A 15,503-nucleotide genomic window follows, 5' to 3' on the forward strand; every position below is an offset into this window, starting at 1 on the left:
TTTGTCTGTGAAGGATTTCTCTACCTCCAAAAACATGCAATTTTAGTGACTTGGTCACTCTAAATTGTCCCTAGGTATGACTGTAAGTGTGAATGTTTATGTGTAGTTTGTGATGAGCTGGCAAATTGTGTATCTCACTGGGGTGTATCTCACTTCTCACCCATATTCAGCTGGAATAGGCTCCAGCATAACCCAAAACCTGTCATTTGGATCATTTCCTGAACATATGTCTTCAAGAAGATGAATAAATTAAATTTCAATTCGAGCAATTTGTTCAGGCAAGCTGTGCTCAGTATTGTAAGTGGTTGCCAAAATTTGTACTGCAACAAAGTTGTCGTAACTCAGTAGTATTGTATTGAAGTGAAAAAAGATATAGATCATAAAACTGATTGTCCTAACCCTAATTAATTTTTCAGGCTCTCCTATACATGGTATACTTTTTCTTTGTGTGAAATGTTAGTGCGATTAGGATGTCAAAGCTACTCTTGCATGGAATCATATTAACATTTAGTCATTTTGGTCACTTTTAAGTCTCTCGGAAAATTAAAAACTTCTCTTCAATCAACTGAAACATTCAGAAAAGAAGTACTAACAATCCAACCCCCCCGAGAAAAACCACAGGGCTCATTTTCACATCATCAGTCACAAAGATGTAATTTACTGATGAAGTTAATTGGTTTATTTTCATCAATCTCTTTAAATAATAGAACTTTTAAAAAGTAGTTATCATTCAGTGAATGACACAAATTTATTCTACAGTCGCTTCACTCCATTACAGATTGAACTGGTCTGATAATTTTAAAAAATATAAAAAACAAAAAGTGACAGGTTCTAAATTAAAGCCAGATTTGTAATAGAAGAATTTTAACTAGAAGTTAAAAAAAGTCTTATACCTCTGCTAACCAGGCCATATTTTTACATTTTGATTGGTTAGTCGGTTGGTTGGTTGGTTGGTTGGTTGGTTGGTTGGTTGGTTGGTTGGTTGGTTGGTTGGTTGGTTGGTTGGTTGTTTGGTTGGGGGGAACTGGAATTACATAAACTGTCTGTCTTGTTAGTCTTGTCCTAGATGCATGTTATTCCAACTTTGTAAGTCATGCATTAAATGAAGGGGTGACTATATTGCCTGACTGTGATTGTAATTGTATCTTTTGATACTCTGTGATGATCCAGCGACTTGTCTAGTGTGTAGCCCACCTCTCACCCAATGTCAGATGCGATAGGCTCCAACCCCATGTGACCGTACATATTATGAGTGTTTCAAATTAAATGGATTCATGTTCTAGTGCATGATCTGTGATTCCCTTATGTTAACCCAGTGCTTTTTGCAGTCCTGATCAAACTGGTTCCTCTGCTTACTTGTTTTTCCTCAGGTGAATATGCTCATTGGAATTGTGGTGTTCAACAAGCTCATGTCCCGAGACGGTATCTCAGACAAGTCAAAAAAGCAGCGAGCTGGGTAAGTTGCTTTTTAAGATTGACAAACATAACTCACTCAACAGACAAATGACACAGTTCCACAAAATATCATTTACTCATCCATTCACTCAGTTCTTGATTGGAATTCACTTTTACTTGTATCAGTCGCGATGTCAAGAAAACATAATACATAATTAGTGAAACTAATCTGAAGTGCATTCAAGGGCGAGCACACACATGCTTATGTACACCTGTGCCTCGAGTGGAAGTAATCAAAAATTATTTCAACAGCAAATTTATGAGGCATCTGTTATGTTGATCTTTAATCTGACAGGGCTACACTCTCTTTCACATGCAACATAGTTTCTGTTTAATTTCTTCACTTTTATGGCAGCCAGATTAATATGGTGGATGGAAAATACTAATAACTGACATAAACCTAATTACACTACAATGAAGATGACGAAATCTTAAATCAGTAATCCATATTCAAAGTGTGTAATTATTGAACATGATTCCACATATGAGTACCCACAATGCATCTGCTGAAACAGCTGACATTTATTTATCATCTTATCATCTACAGTTGTCTTTTCAATGACATTGATTCCATTGTTTTCTCTTTTCCATGGTTTTACAGATGTTCATTATGTTTCCTCTACCATTTGTCTCTTGCACAAACTGACATTGATGAGTTGTTCACACCTTCAACAATAAATGGTATAGCTCTTTGAGAGGTCTTTGTTACTCATGAAACTGAGATTAATTCAGCTGATGTGTACAAAGATGCCCACGCAGATGCACATACAAATGGAAAATTGCACTCTTCACTTGTAAAATCCATGCTGTGTTTGTAGATGGACATTTCTTTCAATTCTCAGACTTATGTTAGTAGCACACATGTATGTGAATGCTCCAATACATAGTACTTGGTGGCGTTGCTAACAGGACAGGCTGTCATTAGTGTAATGTATTCCCTTATGAAGCCGTTGGGATGTGGCTGGCGCCAAGGCAATGAGCTGTGATGAGACGCTAATGTAGCATAGCTCGCGTATTGCCCCATCATTCTCCTCTTGTGATATGCATAGACACACATTCACACAAACACTCACTCTTCACGTGGGTAGTCAACTGTAAGTAAATAACCCAAAGAGCATTTTCTTTCATTACATCCCCATATAGCTTCATTTTGCATGGTCACATGCACACATAAATGCACACACCTGGGAGGGGATCAACACAAATGGTGTATTTCCTGTCTGCGTGTCTGTAATCTGTTAATAGTCATGCCACTGCTGTAACATTGCAATGTCCATTTCTCACTTTCTCTCTGTTTTCTCTAAATGGATCTTTGTATTCTGATTGTATTTCATTGCTGCTACTTTTTAATATCTGATTTTAATTTTCTTTTCTTTCTCCCCCCCTCCCCTTTTTCTTTCCCCCTTCCCCTCTTTGTTGTGTCCACTTTTTCTATATTTTTTTCTGTGACATTTGCACTCATCTTTTGACATCACCATCTCTCACCCCAACCTCTGATCGTCCTCTCCACATGGTTATGTGTATATCCAATTGCGTGTGTGTGTGTGTGTGTGTGCGTGTGTGTGCGTACGTGCGTGCGTGCGTGTGTGCATGTGTGCTCATTTTGCATGTCTTGTCCTTAAGTGTCCCAGTGGAAGCACATAGCCGACTGCTCCTGAAATGCTCCAAGTGTGGCGTGATCTCGAGTACTGCTCTGTCCAGCGCAACTGCCAGCAGTGCCATGTTAGTCCATCTTCATATCTCTTTCCCTCTCTCTTCCCATCTATCTATCTATCTATCTATCTATCTATCTATCTATCTATCTATCTATCTATCTATCTATCTATCTATCTATCTATCTATCTATCTATCTATCTATCTATCTATCTATCTATCTATCTATCTATCTATCTATCTATCTATCCCATCCTCCTCTCTCTTCCTCTCCACTTCTTTTAATCTATGGCTGCTGGTATGATGATATCCAGTCCTGTCTGAATACAAAACAAACTAATGAAAGGAAAAAGAACACATGCACTGTGAGCCACTTGATTTAATGAAAGCATGGTTTAAACCACACCTTATTATTCTTGTCACACTGAGCAAATCTGACCTATGTCCAACAGATTTTTTTTCATAATTTTCTGTTTGTTTTAAATTGTTTGTCATGCCTTATTACAAAGGATTACCACCTCGGGGCAACACAATATCATAAATGTATTACTGCAGGAGTCCAAATGTCCTAGCTCTTGTTCAGGTGAACTAGCGAAATTTAATCTATTACAGTGCTGCAGGAATATCAAAAATTGTTTCGTTTCTATAGAAGCAGTTTGGCAGGTTGCAGAGAAATCAATAAATATATATTTTTTACATTGTGCTATGAGGACTTTTAAGGCAAAAAAAACTGGAATTACAGAAACAGTAATTCACCATAGTTTCTGCAAATGTAATTGTGTTTAGTCTGTGATAGACAGTTACATCATGTTTTTACTTGCAGACTATGATTAGTGTCACTTAAGTAGAATCTTCTGAATACACTAATGCAAAATTACTGATGCCACAATACACAAAGTCCTCAACATACAAACACAATTGGTTCAGAGAAGTTGTTTGTAAGTTGAATTGTTTGTAAATTGTTACATCAACGTCTCTTTACCACAAATATTGGATTCTTAAAATCACTAGAAAAACTTTAAAAACACACAATATCATATTACTGTACAATAATGAAGAATAAAGATATGTATTAAAAAAATACATATGTATAGTTCTAATATGTATCATGAATCATCACTTTGATTGACGCAGTTGCTTGGAATTCAGATTAGTTTACAGTAAGATTTTGCTCCTTTTCATTGAAGAGAAGAAGAAGAAAACACTTCAATTAACTGTTGACCAGTTTTTAACTGCATCAAAGAACAACAGCCAGAGCCAGCTGCTGATGTTGATGATCCACTTTACGGCACTGTAGCATGCAGCATGTGACTTAGAGCGAAGGAAGATGAGAAGAAAGGAGGAGTTATTGTTGGTGAGGGGTAGAGTTGTCATCAGAGAGATGGTCGCCACTATCCCTATTTTCACTAGCATGCAGATTCATCCATGAACAGGAAAGTATTCAAGGTATGACGGTTGACATGTTAAGATGGTCAGAGACAACAACAAACAAAAACGAGAGGGAGAGATTAGTATTGGAGATGCACGTACACAGCAGTGCTGCCCGGTGAGGAATATGGCAGAAAGGGGAATTGCAATTCCATGGTCAGCTATGTTGACGTTTGCTCGTATTTCTGAATGTTCGTAAGTTGAAGACTACAAATGTAATTGGTCATGTGATCAGTAGCCTAGCAGTGCAACAACAAAAGCCTCATGAGAGGCCATTTAGGAACACATTACTGGTATAAATGATATATAGGAGAAAGAGCAACATGTATGCAGTTATCTGTAATTTTCAGTCCATTTTTATGTGAGGGATATATTCTTCTTTGGACTTCAAGTACTTTACAGTCTCACAACCATTATTTCTCATGGCCGGTGACATTTAGAAAATGTAAAAAGAAAAACACAATACTTTTGAGACTTGATTTATGGTCCCAGAATGAGAGGTGCATTGTCATGGTTTTATTTTCAGTGCAGACATTCTATGAATGAATATCCCCCTTCTACTTGAATGTTAGAAGCAATAGTTAAACGCACAAACCATAGATTATGGCTTCTGATTTACTTTGGAAGAGTACTCTGCTTAAAGCTGTATCTGTGTTCTTAGTGTTGGACATGATTGGACACGATTACTGTGGCTAATGGAATGAGAGTTATAACATTTTCTGCTCTCTTTTCTTGTCACTGGGAATACACAGCATCTTTATTGGCTTCCTTTTACACTGCGTTGCTGATCTAATCTACGTGCTTGCTGAATATAGAAGATTCTAATATTAGATTTGGCTATTTATTTTAAAATTACTGCACTTTTCTTGCTGTCTACTATGTGCTTGGAATAATCTATTTACAGAAATTCTTCTCGAAAGTTATAGTGGTAAAGTGCTATGTAATATTCTTTTACAGCAAATGGTGATAATATCACTAACCTCTTCGCCCTCAGTAGTATTATTATACAAGCCTGTTCTATTTGTGTGTCACGTTAAAGCTTTAAAGTACATTATTTGGGAATTTATCTCTAAAATGAGACAACTGCTTTTTAAGATTGTGACAAAGCAATTCAAGGCTTTCCATGCATTTATTTTCTCCCAAATGGCTTTGTGGCTCTTTGAAATATAGCATCTCATAAAAACTCACTTATTACATAATGATGAGGTACACTCACAGTATTTTTTTTTTTCAGTGTAGACTGTAGGATGTTACTTGATAGAGCCATGTTGTGTTGTTAAAACCAACAACAGCTGGAAATATAATGCATTAACGTTGGGACAGCTTAGCTTAGGCTTTATTGCTGTATAGTCTATTTTATTATTTGCCTTTAGCCATGCACCTCTAGCAGGACATGCAGATAGACAGAGCTGTCAAACTGCTGGTCATAAAACCATGAGTATGTGCACAAACAGCAAGAGCATTATGGTGATTGACTGAATGGAGTATGCAGTCAATGACATGCACGTGTACGCACACGTGCGAGTGCACACTCACACACACACACACACACACACACACACACACACACACACACACACACACAAACACACTTTGTCCTCTGTAGTCCTGTGCCATTACTTTTCAATGGGCTGTCCTCCCCCTCACTCGACCGTCTTGCAGTCCACCAGCATGACACTTGGTGAGCATCAAATGTAATTGTGGACAATTTCTGGTATCATAACTCTCAGTACAAATACTCTTCCAAATCTCAGAATAATAAGTCTGATACACACCTTGTGGTTCAATTACCTTCACAGTGTCCATAATAGTCATGCGACTAATTTTTGTTTGCATGTGAGAGAAAACTGGAGTGATAAAAATGACAAGGTCTTGCTGGTTGATCTCATACTGAACCATTTATATCACATTCCTTCCCTTCCTCTGTGCTGCTCTTTCTCACCTCTCACAGGGCATCTCTATGGAGCTCTTGTGTGGTTCTTCCTCTGTTGGCATTAACCTGGATGTCAGCAGTGCTCGCCATAACTGACAGGCGCTCCACACTTTTCCAGGTGATGAATCCATTAGTCATGCCATGGTATAAATGGTAATTGACACTCACAGCTATGCAATGCAAGACGTCAGAGTGACTGAAAGATGATTGAATGATTGTGTTCACTGTAAGCAGCCTTAAGTTCAGTCTTATGAACAGATAGAGAAACTGTTAAAGTAAACTCCATGAAGAGCTTGATCACAAGCATCACTTTTTAGTGAGCAGAGATCTACATATTAAGAGAGGTCGATAAAAAAGCACATTATTACAACTTCAACTCTTTGTCTATAAAGGCCTTGTGCACAGGACCCATGGAGTAGCCAATCAGAAGATCTGAGGGGAGACAAAAACTGATATTTTAAGATATAAACTAGAAAACTAATTCAGTCTGACTTTTATGTAGTGTTTATGGTTTTATTATTTTATGGTTTTATTTTTACTTGTTCATCACTATATTTGCTGTCAGCCACCACCCTTTAGTCTATTGTATTACTGTTTTTAATTTGTTTTTTATTACTATTATTCTAAAATTACTTTTTTGTGTGTGTCTCATCATTTTGATGTTTTTCGTTCTTATCTCTTACTTGTGTTTTTCCTAGTCTCACTTTGTGTTGTTATTCTCTCGTCATCTCTCTTATAGGTATCTTAGCCACACTGTCTTTTTTGTTATTTTTATTTGCTAAAATTCTGATAGACTGATGCGGTGCATTGTGGATTTGGTCTGTATGGAGGGGTGCCTAGAAAACAAAAATCAATAAGAATGTGTGCCATGATATCATGTGCATTGGAACCACTGCAGTATTAAAACAATGTGCATTTATTAACAATTTATTTTGTCTCTTCCAGGTTCTCTTTGCTGTTTTTGACTCTGTCCAAGGTTTTGTCATCATCACCGTCCACTGTGCTATGCGTCGTGAGGTGAGCATTCATGCATTTCTAAGTCAGCAGCACACAGTGAGCTCAGCTTTATTCAATAAGTCAGATCCATGTTATCAAATGCTACATTCATTTCAAGGTCCAGGTGAAGGATCAAACCTGAGAAGTTTTTGCATGGCATTTAAACCTGCAGGGCTTCATTATCGAATAGGTGTTACTGTCTTTTGGATGAAAGGCGTCTTTAAAGGGCTTCTGAAGATTGTATGGCATACAATGATAGATCACTAAGATATACCCCCTCTGCTCATTTGTCACAAGCTTTGCTCTCTAACAAATGTCTTCAGGCATTTCATGGACATGTTCCTATGGGCCAACTCACGATCACAGTGTCTACAATTAAGCCAAGTCAGTTCTATTCATATTACTCCAAATCACAATAAGACTTATCTCAAGGCACTTTCCAAAAAGAGGCGGAGATAGACCATGCAGAGATCCCACAATTCCCCCAGGAACAAGCGCATCATCCATTTTAAACTGTGAATATGTATTCTGAGGCATTTGATAAGCCGCTGCACATAAAAAGAGGATTGCAATATTCAAAGAACTGCATCACTGTGAGTGATTTTTTTTTTAAACAAAAAATGTGACCTATATTGAATCAATACTGTGGCAAGGATCAGGATGAGGTAAATTCAGGCTTTTTTAAAGAAAATATCTTAAAGAGTGGGGAAAAGAACATAATCGTAGCAGAACAGAAGGTGAGCAGTATACCAAATGTGGTGACATCGTAATGGGGGAGCATTATGTTGAAAAAAAAGGACTTCAATTCAGGCTGTGACATAAAGTCAAGTAAACTATAGACAGAGAATATGCTGGTGACAATTGCACCAGCTTTTGCCACTAGATGCTTGTTCCTCTGGTCCATGGTGAAAAGACATTGTTAGGCATCCTGCTGAGATCGGATGCATAGAAATGAGTGAATGAACATGTGGAACGTTTGAGACATACCTGGAGAAACGTTGAGGAAGGCACTTAGAGTAGAGTGTAGAGTAAAGAGGGCGAGGAAGCAAGAAAAATGCAAGCAGACCTGCAGGGGAGAGAAACATGAATCGTGCAGGAAGAGAGGAGGAAATGGAGAGGATGGTGAAGAAGAAGGTATGGACACAGAGAGTGGTTTTTCTCTTTGAAGTCAGAATGAGCTGCTTTAGTGCCAACACACTCACACACACACACACACACACACACACACACACACACACACACACACACACACACACACACACACACACACACACACACACACACACACACAGATATGCACATGCAAAAGATGAGATGGATAGAAAACTATGAAGTCAGTACTCTAGCCCATGCAGTATTAATCAGACATGGATGTTACACAAATCCATTCCATTTGTTACAGCACACAACACACACATACATATAAGGCCAGCCAGTGAGGGGGGGAGATGCTCCCTGTCTTGCACCACTATGTACTCCAGCACTCTAGTATTTGCTCATGGGATTGTTATAGGATTTGACAGCAGCAACACTGAGAAATGATGTTGCTCAGCAAGTAACCAGTCTATCTACAATACAAAGCCTGATGAGGGGGGGGGGGGGGGGGAATCTCAGACTCATCTGTGAAACCTCACAAAGAAATCTATTTGACTTGAGCTGTTTTGCAAGAACTGGTGTTTGTTTAGATTTGGTATTTGGGGAAATAAACAGTACAACACTGGAAAGGTGCAGAGTGAGAACATCTAACATATACTGCATCTCTGCTGCTGATCTCAATCATGGCCATAAGCCACTGATCTCACAAATAGGCCACTTTGAAGAAGTGTCATGTTTTAATACGACACCAGTGAATGTTATATAATGAAAAGCTGAGCTATTTCAATAATATTGCCGTTTCTATTCACTTTGTCACAAAATTTAATATTCGCTAAACATCTGTCATTGCGGTGATGAAGACGAATATTATAGAAATGTCTGAGGACTGAGTTTCCCATGCTCCAAACTAACTTAAGTCAAAGTTGCTCCAATTGTTGCTTTCTTTTTGAGCCATGTTGTCATTGTTCTTTCCCCTTATTATTACTCTCAAAATGTATTTATGCGTTGTCCAAATTATTTTCCACCATCTTCAGGTGCAGGACGCAGTGCGTTGCAGGATGGGGGGATGTAAAGACGACAGCGAAAACTCTCCAGACTCCTGCAAAAATGGACAGGTGCAGATCATGGTGAATAGCATTCCATTTCATCTCCATTTACTGTCAGTTGGTGAGAAAAATACTGCAAAAAACAAAACAAAGCATGGCTGTCATTAGTAAACTGGTCAAACTCAAACTATTTTGCTACCTTTTATCTTGTGGTTACCATTTGTTAACTCACAGTTATGTCTACACAATAATTAATGTTTGTTTTCTTTTCTTCAACATGTTGAATTTTATCCTCATAGAAACACAACTTCCCTCCCAACCTGAACTTCACATGTTGATTTAAGGATTTACAAACAGACAGCGTTTTAAATGCAACATCATAAGTTATGTTATAACGTTTCAACCAGTGCATGTAAATAATTATTATAAGTATATTCTATACATGCATAATTACACGCCTTATCAAGAGAAACACTCTTGATCTACTTTTATATTCAACTTCTTCTTTATTTGAAGGTCATGGAGCACCCATGAAATTATTGTTTATTTTGCAGATATGTCTCTTGTGTGATAAATCATAGAGATCTGAACTGCCTTGCCAATGTCAGTGCGGTCACACTGCTACTGAGATGAGAGCATAAGCATCTTGTGCAACGCAATTCTCTTTATTTCTCCCTCAGACCTGTTTGCTGTAACGATTATGGGTTTCTGAACGCCCCTATGAGGTTATAAGGATTAAGCTTTGGGGCCATCATTCTGCTCAGGGAACACATTATGGCACAGTTTTTGGCTCTGTTTTCATAACTGAGAAGAACATCTACAGTTCAACTGATCTTCTTCAATTTTTGTTTAAATGCATTATTATCATACATACAGCAAAGGGTAGTTGCCATGCCAACTATTGCTGTCTTAGGGAAGGCAGCTGGTAAGCGTTGAGATTTTCTCCAGTTTTTCAGACTAAATGAGTATCACTTTGTTCGTCTAAGAGATAATATTTATATGCAAAGGTGTTTTATGAAAGACAAAATAACTTTGAGAACATTGTGTTGGATTCCTTGTACAAGCTGTCACCAGTTACATCATTGATGTAACTGTAGTTAACACCATTCTCTAAAGTGTTCTTTACTGTTTTACATAAGAAAGTTCTTTAGAATGTAAATGTATGACTTTTTGAGATATCATAAAGACTAAAACTGTTCACAAAAGCCAAATAAAAATAAAGTGTGATTGGTTAATCCTAATTCAAACTAAATTATCTCCTCTTAAAAAGTATATTCAGAATGTCCTTTACTAAAAGTTCACCTTTGCTTTTCATCCATCTTTTTATACCATCAGAACTGTACACATGTGAGCCACAGCGGGCAGCAGAGTTCTCCAATGCATTATGGCACATACCCATGTCTGTCCAGTGTCCACGCTCCACCATTCCCTCCTTCACGCCAACATGCATGCCAGCAAGCCCGTTTCCATTGTCTGCCCCGCAGCAACCAAGAGTTAGACCTCAGCCACGCCCATGAGCATAAGCCCATCCTGAACAATACCCACAACCACATTCACAGCCATAACCATGCTCACAACCACATCAGCGGTCAACCAGTATGTCACCTGTCACTAGAAGTAGTCAGGTCCATAGATGGTGAAAGGTGGAATCTGTAAATAATACTTTGAAACAAATACCAAAAAAAGAATTCATCATTTCAAGGGATAGATTTTTTGTTATTCTTGACAAGAATGGAATAAAAAAACTGATACCAATCTCACATTTGTACGCTGAATATAAAGCCACAGCCAGCAGCAGAATAACATGTATGCTTGAATTATGATGTGGATTGAGCAAACATAACTGATACGGAAAGATTAGAGATGCTGGTAGCATAATATATTAATAGGAGGCAGATTTTCAAACTATCTTCTTGCTAAGCTTAGGCAATTTGCTGCTGGTGTTAGCTTCATATTTAGCTTGCTGGTGTCAAGACATTACCTGTCATTGAGCAAGAACAAACATACAAATGCATTTCCCTGAATATCAAGCCAGTCTTTCAACTAAAAATAAATTATGGCTGACTTTCATTACATATTTCACCTTTAAATCTATAAATGTGAATAGATATGATGTATAAATACATAACATAGTAGTAGTAGTAGTAGTAGTAGTAGCAGGAGTAGGAGTAGTGCAATATACGATAAAGTTGGTGTTTTTTGTGTTTATTTTGTATACTGTTCTTTTTTCGTATTTGATTTCAAGAGAAAATGCCACGGAATGTTAACCCCTGTTTCCCTCATAATGTGTCAGCCAAATATTTGACATACACTTACTGTACTTAACCTATGAAATTATTGCAGAGAGTGTTTTGAGATAAGGATGATTTATTCCCTCAGTTTGGATGGGAGAGAGACTGAAAGACAGAGGGGTTTATTTCATATTCACATTAATCTATTTAGTGGAGACCCATTTACAGCACTGCGGATGATTTGCTTACTAAGAACTTTTCCACTCCTATGAGGCCTTTATGCATTCTTTCGAGCTTTCTTTCAGTTTTCCATTACACCCTCCATCTCTTTCTCTATGCCTAAGTTCTGTTCCAAACTGTCTAAAATTTTTAGTTTGTTATCCAAACAAAGGCTTTTGTGAGTGAATCCCAGGAAGAACTGGAAGAGGCTCCATTGTGAGTGAGCGGAGGACCACTTCTGCATGGCAATGGGTTTCAATTTTACTAAAGTCATGAAAAAGTTGTGATTTCACAAGTTTTGCCAATCAAATCATTAATCAAGAGCATTTCTTTACCCTGAAGACAACTACCACCCATCTCACACAGTTATTTGCTCTCATAAAATCTGAGTAGTTACAAAGTTGAATTCCATTTGCGGAGATGTTTTTGTTTTTTATCATTAGTGGGATGTGATTTGTATTATTGCATTGTAAATATCTCACCATGAGGTCCAAATTTTGCATGGAACGATATACAAATCTTTCTGCTGGATTTGTATGTTCTGCTGTGAAACATATCACAAGCAAGTGGCAGTGGTACAGTTTTCCTTTTATTTTTGGAATAAAAATACAAACATTTCTTGCAGTAAAACACTTCCGTATTTATATTTAAAATAGACCAACAGTCCCTGGGATACAGCTTAACCACTGGCAAACTAATCAAGCATGTGCATCTAGTGATAAGTCAATATAGTGACTTGTACACTCTCATTTCTCCCCTCTCTTTCCAACCTACCTCCTTCTCACAGACGGATTTTGAAAAAGATGTGGACCTGGCATGTCAAACAGGTGAGTTTTCCCTCCCACCTGATTTATTTTCCTCCCTTTTTGCCTCCCATTGTACACTACAGGATTAGCAATCAGAGAAGAAATGGAGAGCTGTCACTTTCTCAGATTACTGCTGTGCATGGCAAGAGATGATGTGCCTCATCATAACACAGTTGTGTGGAAAATTATTATACCTTATCAATCACAAAGATTCCTCCAAATATGTGTTCAGCAAGAATGTATTATTATGAAACTGTATGTAATTGCGCATGATAATAACACTTCTCATTGTGTGAAAAATATTTTCCTCACTAGTGACACTGATTTTGTCTGCGTCTGTATTGTTGGTCTTTAGGTGTGTTGCAAATGTATCACAATCTATTTTGTGTTCCACTTTGAAATATTAATACAGTCACTTTCCCCCTCCACCCTTGCAGAGAGAGGACACCCATGTAAGTTTTGCATCCAAATAATCTTTTCAACACTGCCTTCTCAACACTGCCTGGTCAATCAAAAAATAAATTAATAAAAAAAAATTTTTTTAAATAATAAATTTTCCACACATTACCATCTACGAAGTTTGAAATATTAGTGAAAATTAGTATTGTAATAATATTGTTTTAATAAATGCTTTTATCAGTTGATGCAAACAATAAAGTTAAGGTGTGGAAAGAACTGGAAATGAGGTTCGGAAGCATGTCATCTAAGTTACTTTTTTTATGCTAGTGAGGTTGCATGAGCTGTTCGATTTTTGTGTCCGACAGGTAGCAGTGTTAAACAAAACTAAAGTTGTTGTTGTTTTTAATACGATTTCAGTTACTCTTCTGGCAGGATGTTCCCCAATTTTGGAGATCACAATAAATGGGCAAATCCCGAGTTTTCTTTTCCACACTTCCTTTAACGTTGGATGATGGGCACTTGTTTACACTATTCCCATATATTATGCACGAACAAACTGATGGATTTTAATGAAAGTTTAATCAAGAGTTGGGATAGTTTAATGAAAGAACCTTTTACACTTTGGAGTGGTTCCAGTAAGAAGTGGTTTGCTTCCCCCCCCCTACTTTTCTGAACATTTGTGTCAATTACATATGATTACATATAATATGCCTGACAAATTACCATGAAATTGGTTTGGGGAGGGGGCCTTGTCCTCATCTCCAGAGGGAAAAAGTGAATGCTGGTGTTCATTCAGATAAAAGGATAGATCTGTGAGGTGTACACTTTCACTTTCTCCAACACTACAAGATGCCTTAAGCCTTTTCAGAGGTATGCACTCTCCTTACTGCCTTTCAAGTTCAGTTATAAATTTCCATTAATTTTTTATATTTACATCACAGGCTGACATGCTGTTAAAGGCTCTTTCTAGAGCTGATGTTTCGTTTCACTTTTGCTACCTTGGAAACATGGTGTGTAACATGAGGAAATGCTCTGTAGAGATAAGACCTCATTATATGATGCTAGACATCTTAGTTTCAGATGATAATACTGTACACTAATTATACAGAATTCTTACTATTATATTCCAGTTCAGGCTGTAAATACTACACATTAGACCAACAAAATTCATGGATATAATTCTACCTTTACAGTTCTATTCAATAATACCTTAATGGTGAGTTCACTCCAAGAAACCATGTAAATTGATTCAAATTACTAAATATTAAGTATTAAGTAAGTCCTTGTGGATCAAATTTGCCACTCACACTGTGACGAATGGGCAAGGGTGGTAGATTATTAGTTTCCTTAAAGGCCATCTTATAATTAATTTCTGAATAAGTTTCGCCTTCATGTGGACTCCCTTCATCTGTCCAAGATTGATTGATTGCCTGTCAAGATTATCACAAACATCCCTACGTTTCCTGTCACTGTAAATGTTTTCATATAAGTTGATTTCATATGAGTAATGGTGGTAGGGAGGTGCAGAGCACAAATTAAACACCTGCCGGATTCATCTATGGGTCACACTCTAGATTTCCACTTTTGGTTGCTGAAGCAAGTAGATGCAATTGGTTGGCTTTACAAAACTCATCCAGATCTTCCACATCTCTTTGTACCAACAAGAGGAAAAAAACAAAAGGTTGACTGGGTTGTAGAGTCAGGTACTGTAAGCTCAGGATCAGCAGTATCCAGCTTTATTTCAAAAGTAACTTCACATTTTGTATCATTCCAATACACTAACATGAAAATGATGTTTGCTACCTGTTTTTAAATTAAAGTTAAGGACCATAGCAATATCTATTCCTCTTATGGTGACAGAATTGCATGATATTTAGCATGATAATAATTTTGAACGAGTAAGGTTCAACTGCAATAAAGATGTTATCTGTTGTCTCATTAGCATGACTTTTTTGATTTGAGTGTAGCTATTCAGGTATGTAAATAGGTGTTTTCTCCAGAGTACCATGCATGACAGCTAACTTAAAGCCAGTCAATATTTAACTTCCTAATGTATTTGTTACATGAAATTGTCTTACACATAAGTACTTAATATGCATATATTAAGGCATATGCTGTAAGTGCATCTTCACATTTGCCTGAAAATATGACAGTTGATAATAAGCTGGTGTGGACTGTAGCAAGGCACTCCATTTCATTTGAAGCACATTTTACACTGAGGCTAAAGTCCTGTCTCACTGGA

At 37.4% G+C, this 15,503-nt stretch overlaps 1 protein-coding gene across 1 annotated transcript in view; it reads left to right on the top strand.

Moving 5' to 3' along the window:
• Positions 1 to 15,503, top strand: part of adgrb2 (adhesion G protein-coupled receptor B2) — a 136,695-nt gene that overhangs the window by 104,104 nt on the left and 17,088 nt on the right. Inside the window, exons 22-28 of the mRNA XM_068332855.1 lie at positions 1,371 to 1,456; positions 3,079 to 3,177; positions 6,488 to 6,587; positions 7,415 to 7,486; positions 9,595 to 9,687; positions 12,844 to 12,883; positions 13,300 to 13,314. Coding sequence (XP_068188956.1) covers positions 1,371 to 1,456; positions 3,079 to 3,177; positions 6,488 to 6,587; positions 7,415 to 7,486; positions 9,595 to 9,687; positions 12,844 to 12,883; positions 13,300 to 13,314 — 505 coding nt within the window. The remainder of the gene's footprint in view (positions 1 to 1,370; positions 1,457 to 3,078; positions 3,178 to 6,487; positions 6,588 to 7,414; positions 7,487 to 9,594; positions 9,688 to 12,843; positions 12,884 to 13,299; positions 13,315 to 15,503) is intronic.

The sequence above is a fragment of the Antennarius striatus genome, chromosome 14, assembly GCF_040054535.1.
Source record: "Antennarius striatus isolate MH-2024 chromosome 14, ASM4005453v1, whole genome shotgun sequence".
NCBI classification, from domain to species: Eukaryota; Metazoa; Chordata; class Actinopteri; order Lophiiformes; family Antennariidae; genus Antennarius; species Antennarius striatus.